At 43.2% G+C, this 13,352-nt stretch overlaps 1 protein-coding gene across 1 annotated transcript in view; it reads right to left on the bottom strand.

The window, feature by feature from the left end:
- Window positions 1-8,009: 8,009 nt before the first annotated feature.
- The window catches only part of LOC130384385 (neuropeptide FF receptor 2-like), a 13,315-nt gene continuing 7,972 nt past the window's right edge, over window positions 8,010-13,352 (bottom strand). Inside the window, 2 exon segments of the mRNA XM_056592525.1 lie at window positions 8,010-9,331; window positions 9,334-9,382. Coding sequence (XP_056448500.1) covers window positions 8,534-9,331; window positions 9,334-9,382 — 847 coding nt within the window. The 3' untranslated portion in view covers window positions 8,010-8,533.

Below are 13,352 nucleotides of genomic sequence, written 5' to 3' on the forward strand. Positions count from 1 at the left end.
CACTAAACTCCACCTGCGTGATGGAGTGATGTGTGGTTAATGGTCTTAACGGGAACTGTGGTATGAAGAGGATCGTTTTACCACTCAGACTGTCGATACTGAGGAAGGAAGAGGGGGAGGAGGAGGAGGAGGAGGGGGAGGAGGAGGGGAGGAGGAGGAGGAGGAGGAGGAGGAGGAGGAGGAGGTGGAGGAGGAGGGGGGGAGGAGGAGGAGGAGGAGGAGGAGGAGGGGGAGGAAGGGGAGGAGGAGGAGGAGGAGGAGGAGGAGGAGGAGGAGGAGGAGGAGGAGGAGGAGGAGGGGAGGGGGAGGAAGGGGAGCAGAGCATCATTATTACAATCGTTTCCAAATAATTAAAAGAAATTGAGGCAGAAATGCCCGGGGGAAAAAGTAAACGATGAATCTCTTGTTATTCCTATCCCCCATAGGAATGACAAGAGATTCATCTTACACTTTTTCCCTCGGACATGCCACATTAGCCAGAGATTGAGTGGTGCTCTGAAATGCTCTGATTAAATGATTAAATGTCAGAATTGCATTCCCTCTAGGGGACCAGCTGTATATCCAACTAATCATAAAGGTTCTCAAACGTCATATTAACTTGGTGGCTAACTGCTTATCTGGACTATTGTATTTAGGTGAGTGCTGCATGCAGCGCTCAACTATTGTTCTTCATAAGTTTTATTCTTTCTTCCTTATTCTCTACAAACTTTGGGACCTATCTCCTTCCTCAATTTTTCACCTAGATACTTAAAATAGTCAGAATATCTTGGAATCGCGGGTCTTTTCCGATTTTTTAAATATTTTATACTTTTTAAGATATCATTTTTACAATCGTTTCCAAATAATTAAAAGAAATTGAGGCAGAGATGTCAGGGGCAAAAAGTAAAAGATGAATCTCTTGTTATTCCTATCCCCCATAGGAATAACAAGGTTCAACGATTCAACTTTAAATTGTTCCCTCGAACGAAGAAGCTGATAAAAAAAAACACGGAAGTCAAATAGCTCTTTTCTATAAAACAATAACTTATGAATTTGACATTTTGCAGTCTATGAAATAAAGCATCTCTGCCCTTTAACCGATGTATCATAACCACAGTTTTCTGAGACTGATTGAATGTCAGAATTGCATTCCCTCGAGGGGACCAGCTGTATATCTAACTAATCGTAAGGGTTCTGAAAGGTCAACTTGGTGGCTAACTGCTTATCTGGCCTATTATATTTAGGTGAGTGCTGCATGCAGCGCTCAACTATTGTTCTTCATAAATTTTATTCTGAACATGGGAATCAATGGTTTTCCCGCCAGATTGGTCTACTTTTGGAGGACGTTCAGGCAGTGCTGCCAGATTGGGCGGTTTTTCCCGCTCTATTGGGCTATTTTTAATCACGCACCTGCTCACTACACACCGGACCAACTGCCCGATTCGCGTCGGTAAATGAAGTCGGGCTATTTAATCTGGCCGACTCGAACACTGACATGGGCGGTACTCACCTGATATTATAGCCGACGCCGTACGTTCCGCGCTTGCGTGAGATGTAATGTCTCCAAAACAACAGGCGGCGCTAGTCTGTGTTGTGGGCCAGAAAACACAAAAATCTGAAGTAGAAGGTCCTAAGAGACTTGCCAGCGACCACAAACAGCGATGGTCTATCCTCCACCATGGCGATGAATTTTTGCTCGAGCTCTTCGATCCACATTATTCAATCCAAGGTCAACAATCAAAACGATGCCAAACAATGCGTTGAGAGAGTGTGTCGACATCTTCTCCGATTAGAATGTTTATCTGGTATGTTTACCATCCTCACTTCCGGGCTTCACTGATTCGCTAGTCAATCTGCTAGCCCTCCACCAATCGGAATGGTAAAAGAATGACCGACTCCAATGGCCGATTACACACATGTGACAGAAAATAAAAAAAGAATCATTCCCAATTAAAACAAAAGATAAGCCTAATCATTGTTTGCAGTGGCGGTGGTGTTTGGTGGTGCTTCAGCGCCATCAGAAATCCCAATATCACCTCCAAGTAATGGACTGATAATTGAGATAAAAATAGTCTGCTTTCTCTGTCTAGTTTTGAATACAGTTTGTTTCTCCAGTTGATCTGTTGACCTGTTGATCTTGTGTCCTCAATTACCATAGCAACCATGCAGCAATGGAATGAGTTTTGTTCTGGGCTGGTTTGACCTCTCCTCCTGGCTGGAAATAGTTTGATCACGAAAGATAATATGTTCTGCTTTGCATTGTCTAAAATATGACCTGCCGACTGGTTTAGGCTGACTGGTTTTGCTTGGACTTCAAAGCAGTGACTAGATTTTTGTTTTAAATTTAGTAAGCCATGTTAATTAACATATTATAGGGGGGAGTGAAAGTCCAAGCCAAAGTCTTTCCAGTCCGGGATGGTTTTCCTGTGATGCCTTCAGGGGTAAACTGGAAGCTGGGTGGACAAACATCCATGCACACACATTACACACACACATTACACACAACAATCACGACACTACTGCACTCCTACACTTCATTTCATTCGCGATGAATTAAATAGACCAAACGAATAGAAGGGAGACATTTTAATTTCCTCTGTGGCCGTCCAAATGCATGTTTTATTGCGGTGATTTCATTGTAATGGCTTAGGGATTCCCTCCATTGAATCATTAATAAAATCAGTTTGAATGAATGATATGCATGCGGAGGCTCCATGAACCAAAGCTTTGTAAGCACTCCGATGCTTTTACTTAATGGAGTAGACGGGCACGGAGGCTATCTGTCGCATGCCCCCCCCCCCCCCCCCCGCTCCTGGCGCGGGGATCCATGGCTTCGTAATAAGCAAACGTCTTCTTTCATCGTTGTGTGCTGTGCAGCATATGACCTTGCCCCCTTGCCTTACGTCTCCCACCATTGACAACTCCAAAAAGTCCAATCCATAACAGACAGAGAGAGTAGAATTTTCTTTTTTATTTTGACAACATCTTTCATCAAAGCTGACACACAAGATTCAGCAAACCCTCCAGGGCCACGCGAAAAAAATAAAGTTGAACACAAGGCAAGTAAAGCACACCAGGAATCGATATATCGATATAATACAAGTGATGTAGTACAATGTATTACGGCTAATTCACCGGTTGACCATCTGCCGAGTCATGCAACACATTATACTCCTTCATAACGGCGAGGTATTATGAAGCTAACACATTTCCGAGGTGCACACGTTGTATGACAGTGGTTTCGAATTCCAGAAAAAAAGGGTGCGCACACAACACAAGCGTGGTTGCGTGTGTGTGTTCGCAGCAGCTCAGTTCCCACTCTTCTTCCTGCACACACACCACACCCTCACGCTGTCAGTCATTGCTTCCCCACTGGCAGAAATGTCTGGCAGTATCCCTTCTCCCGCTCTCTTTGCCTCTCTCATTAATCCCTCTCTCTTGCTCCATCTTCTTCTCTCTCTGCATATCCTCAGGCAGCGCATGCTATGGGAGAATTCCAACAACGTTGTTTAATGTAATCTTTTCATGTAGTGACAAGCCACACTGCTCATGTTGAATGCATTTTATGTGATGTTATTCCAGCCCCAATGTGGTTGGAATTTGGTGACCTCTGCTCCTCCTGAGACAACTGTCATCTATATGGTTTGTGTTGGCTTTGTCCTTTATGCGACCCGTGCAAAGAGCAAAGTGGGATGATGATGATGATGAGGATCCATTCCAATTGGCTGGTTTCAGGGAACCAGCGTTTTTGTGTGTGTGTGTGTGTGTGTGTGTGTGTGTGTGTGTGTGGGTGTGTGTGTGTGTGTGTGTTTGTGTGGTGTGGTGTGTGTGTGTGTGTGTGTGTGTGTGTGTGTGTGCACGCGCGTTGATTTGAGGTCCCCAAAGTGCAGTGCTTCTGCCTGAAAACACATATTCCTTTTTGGCAGGATGTGGATTTTGTGCCCGATAGTCTAACATGTGAATTATTGAAGATACGAATACATTTCAACATGTAAATCTGGCCAGTGCAGTGTCTGACCATCCCTTGTGTTCAAGGGTAAGCTCCAAACACTCAAACACACACTGGAAATGTATAAGAGCCCAAAATCCCATTACAAAATAAAGACTTCACCAAAGTGGCATTCCTTTTACAAAGGCTTTACCTAATGTTATATTCAATTGTAAGTAAAGATTTATATATATTTCTGCATATATATTTATATGAGTGTGTGTGTGTATATATATATATATATACATTATATACATACATGTTTTTTTTACATATATATGCTATATGAATGTGTGTGTCCCAGCAAGTGGTCAAAGTAATTTGTTTTACTTGCTACTGATTGAACTGTAACGCACAGGGTCAATGAAGGGTCTGTAAACTCCTCTGCAATCTGAGCTGTCGTGACAGCCTGTGAAAGAAAAAACTGACATACTGGGTTCCATAGGAGCAAGTGTGAGGGCCATTTTCAAATGTTGTCAAGGCCAATGCCACACTTACTTTAGCTGCAGAGTTTGATTGTTACCAATAGAAAACTACAACTCACCAATAGCGTTTTTAGTAGTAGCAGACTTCTTGTATTTTACGGAGAATTTCCCATGTTGAGCAACTTCATACATTTTAGTCAAAATAACATAGAAATGTTCCATAACACTTTGTGAGACCAAAACTGAACCATTTTCAACTGCAAAAATATATTTTTTGAGTTTACTTACACTTTAAGGTGACCCCAAACAGATTTCACACTTCTTTTTTGATGCAAAATGGTTATATCAACAAGTGCATTACAATTTGCATTTGAAACATCAAGATTTCACTGAACCCTTTTAGCAAAAATTAAAATAACAAAAGAGTTAATGTTCTGTGTCTTATTGAGTTAAATTGCTAATCCCTGAATCTGGATCAAACATTAGCATTATTACATACTTACATTTTCACAGATCACGCTGCTTCCTCGAATGCTCTTCATGTTCAGCAAACTGTTCAATATATGCAGGTGACCTCGATGGATAATATATTATGATTACATGAGCATTCATTCATCATTTAACCATGAATATTCACAGAGGTAATAGATGTTCAAATTAGCCCTTCACAAATAATATTGGTCAAGTCCTATCTCCCTACCAGTGTCTGCCACAGAAAACTTTCATTCTCCATGCTATTACCGAAAATCTCATTCAAACCAATTCCGTTCACAATTGTTAATTCCACACCATACCGGTACGAACGTACAAATCCCAACATATAGAATTAAGTAGTAAAACACTCACAACAAATGACACAACATATCCACATGCAAATTGTACAAAATCCAACAAAACACATTTTTACGGGTACTCATCCATTCAAATTGGCAAAGTTTGGAGCAGCAACAATAGCAAAGGGACTTACTATATGATTGAGGGCTACAGGCACAGAATGAATCTGTACATTCAATATCAAGGCCCGACCACTACATCATCACTTCTGCCATCCAATAAGTGCACATAAAGAAAGCGTCACAAGAATAGGCAATCGATGACACTCCCAAGAGTCATCAGTAACTGTGAGATTTGAATTCTTATACCAGTAAGCATTTTCAATAATATGTTCTCCTTTAATGATACTAATTAGATGTATTCTCATACACAACCTCCGACAGATGGCAAAACATATACACCAACAACAACAACAACTTAATACAGTGGAACATAAGCAAGAATGATAATCATGGGTTCCGACTGCGTCTGAGGCGAGGAGACTTAGAAACGGTTGTTCTACAAGGTATGGGAAATTACTTCCCCTTGCAGCAGATTAAACCTGACCTTCACATCTCTATTGGGGCTAATCACCCCACCTAGACTATGATACACAGAGCAGCATTGTTTTCCACAAACCAGTTTGGCTCCCACCACGATGCCAGACATTGATTTCATTCTGCACAATGTGCCCGGGCCAATGACATGCATGGAAATTGACCAGCAGTCTCTATAGTCGACTCCTACGCTCAGGGGGAAATTGCCAAATTTTGAGCGGCAGAAATCTTTAATATTGAGTGACAGCATGTCGGCTCACACGGTCGCACAACATTATGGAGAGCCAGCAGGGAGTATAATAAATGTGCCCATTTCAGTGGCCTCCGGTACGGTACTGAGGCAGTTCAAACGCCCTGTCCCAAAGAGTAGGGATGGTGAGCGAAATGGGTGAGAATAAATAAATAACCTTTTTGCGTAGCTTATTTTTGCACTGGTATTTTTTGAGGTTTGCATTAGTGTAATGTTTTTCTGTACAGCGAAGACAACATCTTATTTTTCAACAAGTTATTTGGGAACAAAGCCTCCACAGAAAGTGCCAGACAGCACTAAGTCACCCTTAGAAACACCAAAAACACCTACAGGTTCAAAAAGCCTCACACTGGCCATTTTGGTTTGAACTTGGAAAAACGCCAGCTGTGTGGTGGAACTGTGTGCAAGCAATTTGCATCATACTAACTTTAGTATAAATTGCTTGACGTTCATGATGTCTGTGTAGTTGAAATCTTAAGATTTGCTGGAATCTTGTTATTTAAGCTTATAACGTTGGTGGAACTGCATTCAGTTCCACCAACGAGCTGGCATTTAGAACCAAGATGGCCGATAGGTGATCAAAACTCATAGGGGTCCTAACAACCACAGTTCACAAAGACACACAGAACTTCACAGCAGAAATTCTGGGCACAGGGCAAAGGCTACCAAATGAATGTAAAAATCACAGGAACTGTTTCATGGAGAGATCAAAGCAATCGTTATACAACACTTTGTAATTCAATAGGAAACACTTTGAGAGACTTTAAACGGCACATTCCTCACAAAATCATGATGAACAAAAAGAAGCCATGTCAGCAGCATTACACTCTTTGCACCAAGACTAAGTGACTTGAGGAAATAAGGTAATCAAAGCAATGTTCTGCTTTTCAAAATGTTAGCGATGTGTATATTAATAATATTGATACAAATGCTTCCTCCACTCCTCCAGGTTTAGAGGAAATGTGTGTCCTCTAAAAGCTGCTCCCAGTACTTCATTTCTGTCAATTGTAAATTCTCGGCACTCCTCCAAGGAATATCAATTATGGCTGGTGCTCAATAAATGTTAACCACATATTGAACAGCTACTGTTTGAGTGCTGCGGATGCCTGTGTGAATGAGGCATATTGTATTCATGGTTCTCAACGACAACGAATCAGTGTTTCTGCCCTGATTAACACTCACTCACTCTGCCAAAAGGTGTTAACCCTTAAATAACAATTAAGAATAGTATCCTATGCTGTTTGATTGACTAGTACTGATTGACCATTATTTCAATGTTACAGTCGGCAATTCACCTTAGATTCATTTTCGTCATATTTGTTTATATCTCTTTACATCCTGACATCAACCAATAACAGGCCTGGCCGGCTAGGCAGACCTATCGCTATAGCTAGCAAGCAAGCTCGCCTTGTGTTTCGAGGACTTGCCTTTTCAGTAGGATACTCTCAAAAATAGCATTCTCAGGTTGGTGGGTTTCTATGCCAATGGACAAAAACCCTAATTTGAACAGAAAATTCCTGATTGGAAAACTTGGCAACAATTCTCTGGCGCGATCATAGTAATTCTTCATGCACTCATTAATCTTTCTGATAGTTATGTATTGATTGTTGACCCCAGTCTGGCTGCCACTCTGCCTGTGTGGCCTCACAACGGTAAATTCAAATGGGGCCGGGTCCACTTTGGCTGTGAGCATAGACATCATGCTTAATGCGATATTGATCGGCATTCACAAAACAAATTGAATAAACCAAGATCAGAAGGGTGGAGGATTGAGTCATAAAGGACATTTTATCAAATGATCCATCCAAATATACGTTTGAAATATTGAATTACCGGTAAACCCATTTTGTGGAATAACATTTTCCAGTCATAATTTATAGTTTAGCTGGCATTCGTGTGTATGAAATTTATATTGAAACACGTTTTAGTGATAGGGAAAACAGAATAATGCCGTATTTCCGATTTCCTTGAAATCCTTGAAAAAAGGCTTTACCCATAATAAATGATTGTTTTAATAAGATTGTTATAGACAACAGAGGAAGAGTTTCAACTGAATTTCAAGTGTCAACACAATATGTAGGTTTGACCAAAGTATCACCAGAAATGCTTGTCCCTTCATATTACACATGATGTGCCATATGGTATGTATAATAGGAGATAGGAAAGGATAGCTTTTCCAGTTAAATGCTACTATAAAACTCACCCCTTGGCGAGGTTGTAAAGACTTGTTTATTGTAATACGTTTGTGCTTGATTTCGAAGAGGCGTAAAATACAAAGCTGCTTTATTTGCTACTATTTTGATAACGTAACATTCAACATTTAAGACGGAAAAAAAAAAGCTATTCACTTTTGCAGTTGTGCAGTTGCTGACACAGTCAATGTCCTGTCCCCACATGTCGTTTCAATTCCAATCCACGACGAAGGCAAACTAACCAAAACCACCCGTGCACCTGTCCTGCTCAAATAGACACAGAGGTCACCCGTCCCGCTCTGATCGTCACCTCGCACCCCTTGTCTCGCTCAAATAGACACGGCAGTCACTCCCCCGCTGCTGGGCGAGACCTTGTCCAGGTCCTCCATGACCAGGTCCTGCTCGTTGACGTTTCTGGACCTGCGGGACGTGTTGTTGTCCAGGCTGTTCAGGGAGACGGGCTCCACCGAGGCCCCGGGGTTGGCCGGCAGCACCGAGTTCCCCTGCAGCCGGTGCGAGTAGGTCTTCCTGCGATGGCCGTTGGCCGAGCACAGGCCGAACTTGAAGACGGCCTGGAACCCCCGGCGGAAGTTCTCGTTGAAGAAGCCGTAGATGATGGGGTTGACGCTGCTGTTGAAGAAGGCCAGCCAGTGGGCGAAGGGGTAGATGTAGATGTTGATGACGCGGTGCTGCTGCACCGTGAGGCTGGCGTAGTCGCTCAACATCATCAGCGTCCACAGGGGCAGCCAGGACAGGATGAACAGCAGGGCCACGACAAGCAGCATCTTGATGACCCTCTGCTTCTTCTTGGACACCGTGTGGCGGTTGTCGTGGCCCGGTTTGCCGCCCGTCGGCACGGCCGACTTGAAGAGCGTGATTCCGATGCGGGCGTACATGATCACGATGAGGGACAAGGGGGCGAGGTAGATGTTGGCGAAGAGGACCGTGGTGTAGATCTTCCTCATGCCCTGGTTGGGCCAGTTTTCTCGGCACCAGTAAAAGGGAGTTGTTTTGTTGTTGTATCCTAGCAGCACACTGATAGTTTGCTCCTTGGTCACCTGCAGCATGACCCCAGAGGGACACATAATGGAGATGGCCAGGACCCAGATAATGACTATATTTAGGGGTTGGCTGTGGACAAGGGCAGCTTCTGCTGAAGGGGTAGACGTGCTCGAAACCTGCCCGCAGATCACATAGAGAAAAAAGTTGTTGCAGTCGCCTTCAACGTGATTTCAAGATTCACGCATAAAATATTCGCATGAAGACATATATTGGATGGTATGATTGCACTCCCAACCTTATGGTTCCTGTCAAGACATGTCAAAAGTTTCATGTCAACCCCCTGCTGGCTAATGGCAACGCAACAGCAACATTACATCATTTTTGAGGCTAAAAAATGTTTTCCTCTGCAAGTGCAATTTCAAGAGGCGTTTAATACCTGTTTGGTTTTGACCAGCATGCTCAAACCCCACACAGTCCATCTTCGCAGGCTACTGTTTACATGATGAACCATCTGAAAAGAAGACGCAAAATTGGCGTTGCGTCTTCACTTTTTATTCCACGTTTAGACAGCGGTTTTTCCGGGAGGATATCGACTAGCATACGTGACGCAAAAGAGTGTGGAATTCGATGGGTATGCATGTCAGGCGCAGGTGTGCGTGATACACTATCACACCACCGCCATGTCTGAGCGCATGCTAGAATCCTTCCTTCTTCTCTCATCTGCACCGCGAAACACCCAAACATATTACAGATCATTCCTCTGTTCAGTAATACTATCTGTACATAGTCTGTACTTTAGTGGAAAGACTTAGTTTTATTAGCGCTGCCAGGCAGCTTGAACGGTCCGAGCATGGAAATAATCCGTACATGATGTTATTTCCCTGTACTGGCGCTGTATGTGACGTAAACGCGTACGCGACGTGAGCAGACTAAGCAGAGTTTTGCGTCTTGGCAGTGTAGACGGAAATGCTACGGCGGAGCGTATTCATGTTTTTCCACTCTGGAGGGTGGTTTCAGATTTTTGCGTTTTTAAGCCCCAAAAACACTGTCACCGTCGAAAACGAAAGGCACTTCCGATAAAATATTTTGTCGGAAGTGTCCTTGTGTAAACGGGGCCCTCAGAAGGCATGTAAAAAACTGTCTGAGAGAGAGATTTTATTTATATTTCTGTTGGCTGATTGTGCATCTACACTTTAGGGTCAACAAACCCTTCAAAGATTGGGTATGGAGTCTTCTGGGGCCCGTTCCTGGAAGTGGTTTGTTATTCACTCACTGCCCATTTAGCTTTCTCCCCTTTTTGTAGTACATACTTGGTTATCCTTTGTTTGACTTAAACTGCTTTGGCAAATATAATGTTAATTTTCCAATGGCATCAAGGGTCTTGTTAAATTAAATTAATTGTATTGAATTGAGAGGCACGAGAGAGAGCGAAAGAGCGAGAGCCAGAGGAAAAGTAAGAGAGCGAGTGAGAGACAGGGCCGTAGCCAGGGATTCAACACATAGTTGAGGTGGGGGGGGGGGGGGGGGTGCCCAACGTCTAAATTGAATATTCTGAGAATCATCTCAGAGAAGGTCTTGACTGTTTTTGTTCCCCAATTATACTTTAAGCAACAAAAACGGGGGAGACCCGAGCTCTGTGACCTCATAGCTGGCTACGGGCATGGGAGCGGTAACGGGGGGAGGGGGAGAAAAGAGAAGGGGGAGAGGGAGAGGGACAAGATAAATGAAAGCATGAGAGGGTGCAGAGAGGGTAAAACCAAGGAGTGAGAGAGGGATGGGGTGAGGACGCAGGTTAAAGAGGACAGCAAAATAGACAGAGAAAGATATAAACGAGGAGGGGAGAGAGAGAGAAGCTGTAGGGAGGGTAGGAACAGAGAGAGGGAGAGCAAGAAAGAGCTAGAGGGGGGGAGGGGAGAGAGAGATAAGAGAAGGGGTGAGTGGCGAAGAGATGAGAAGATCAAGAGAGACATTGGCCCTCATTTATCAAATGAGCGTACAAGACAGAAAACCGTGCGTAAAATGGACGTACGCTCATTTCAACGGTGTGAGCTTGGCATTTCATCAATTTGAACGTGAGCGCAGGGCTGCGATGAAATCTCAACCGTCAGGTCTGAGCTCGTGTACGCAAGTTTTTTTGGCGCAACATACGGGGTATTTCAATGATGAATAGTGCAGCACAAGTAGCCCATGTTCAACATCTGTATTAATTACTAAATAAATTGGAATTAGCCCAGCCGTTCAAACAATTACAATCAAGTCAGGCCTAATTAAAAACAGTATTGCTATGAAAATAATTAGAATGTGACAGGTGAAATGTTTATTCAGCTGTCTATATTAACAGGAGCTTTGCCAAATAGGTCTCAGCGATGGCAGATCTGGCTCTGTTAAGGACCTCAACGCACAGACGAGAGAGTTTTTCGAGACCGCGCCTATTTTTTTAAGGAGGGCGATGAATGGCTCTTGAGTCGTTTCGTCTCCCAAGGCATCTCTGATGGAGCTATGCAATGCTTTGGAGCCACAGTTAAGGCGAGAAACTAGGCGATCAAACGCAATACCTGTGCAGGTTTGCTCTACCTTGGGATTTTTGGCCACCGGGATCTTGCAGCGGGAGATCGGGGACAGGTCTGCTATTTCCCAGCCAAGTATTAGCCGAACCATGCCAGCAGTTTTGGCAGCTATAATGTCCCTCTCCGAACGTTATATTAAATTCCCATCTAATAACGATCAGCAAACTGGAATCAAACGGGATTTGTATGCTATTGCTAGGTTTCCAAATGTGATTGGTGCGGTTGATTGTACCCATGTGCGTATGAACCATCTATTAATGATTACGCGTACATCAACCGCAAAAGCTACCATTCAGTTAATGTTCCGATTATTTGCGATGCCAGAATGTCAATCCTGAACATGGTAGCCCGATGGCCTGGGGGCACGCATTCTTTTATTTTCCAAAATAGCAACGTTGGGCATCGTCTACATCAGGGCGCACTACATGGTCAGAGTCATCTCGGTGAGTTACGCTGCAGTCGCACTGCACCGGCCTCCTCCCGTTTCTTGCTTGGCCGGCTTCACAGCCGCAACACGTTTTTTGGTGCTGAACTTCATGTCAGACCATTTTTTTCTTCACCTTATTCGGAATTAAATAACTTTAACGGAATGCAAACAATAGCATGTGAAATGTTTTAAGCTGGATAACAGAAGTTGTACATTTAATTTATTATGTAATTAATTTAATTATCAAACCTCTTCCGTAGCCCGACGAACATTGGAAACACTATTCACTGCAACAGTTATTTCCTTCCATATAGCATTCTTTTGCTGGCCTTTAATGCCAGCTTTTAGGCTACCAAATAAAACCAGACGGTTCGCATCCACCAGTGACCCGAGCGTCTCCATTTGGGGCTCGGAAAAATTCCTCTATTTTACCGTTGGACGTTTCTCCCTGTCGTAAAAGTTAGGGGCGAGACTTCTGAAGACGTGCTTTTATATGGGCGTGTTACGTTAATTACGATCGATCTCAGCCGCCGTATTTATCAACACCAAGATCCTTCGTACGCTGGGATTGGTGTGATACGAAGGTTTCGTAAATCTCACGTGGGTCCTATCGTAAGATGAATCATGCGTTCAGATTTGCGTTCATTTCTACGTTTGTTTGATAAATGAGGGCCATTGTATCTTACCAGTATTGTACACATTATCGTTATCGACTTGTGTTCGTAATATGCATGTGTCCCCCTGTTAATATACATTGCCATGGACAGTATTATGCGCTACGTGTTTAGTTTGCGTGTGTTTAAACAGATGGAGGCACACACGCGCGCCCGCATTCATTTATTCTTTTTAACGCTCACTCGCGGTGAAACTATGTTATCTCACGATCAAATACTCATCAATCCTAAAAGTTATGGGCTTGTACACAATGTCTGTGTCAGGAAAATATGTGTGTTGCTGTACAGTGTTTGCAGATGCATTGATTTAAATACAACTTATTACCGCTGTATCAGGTTTTCTTTCCCAAATATTTTAACCAATGTTATCATTTACCCTAAAACGAGATTTTGTTTTGGAAGGCTGGGGTATAGGCTACTACTTTCGAGTTTATTATTGTTATTATTATTATTTTAACGCGTGGCATAGCCTACTACA

This window comes from Gadus chalcogrammus, chromosome 6 (genome assembly GCF_026213295.1).
Source record: "Gadus chalcogrammus isolate NIFS_2021 chromosome 6, NIFS_Gcha_1.0, whole genome shotgun sequence".
NCBI classification, from domain to species: Eukaryota; Metazoa; Chordata; class Actinopteri; order Gadiformes; family Gadidae; genus Gadus; species Gadus chalcogrammus.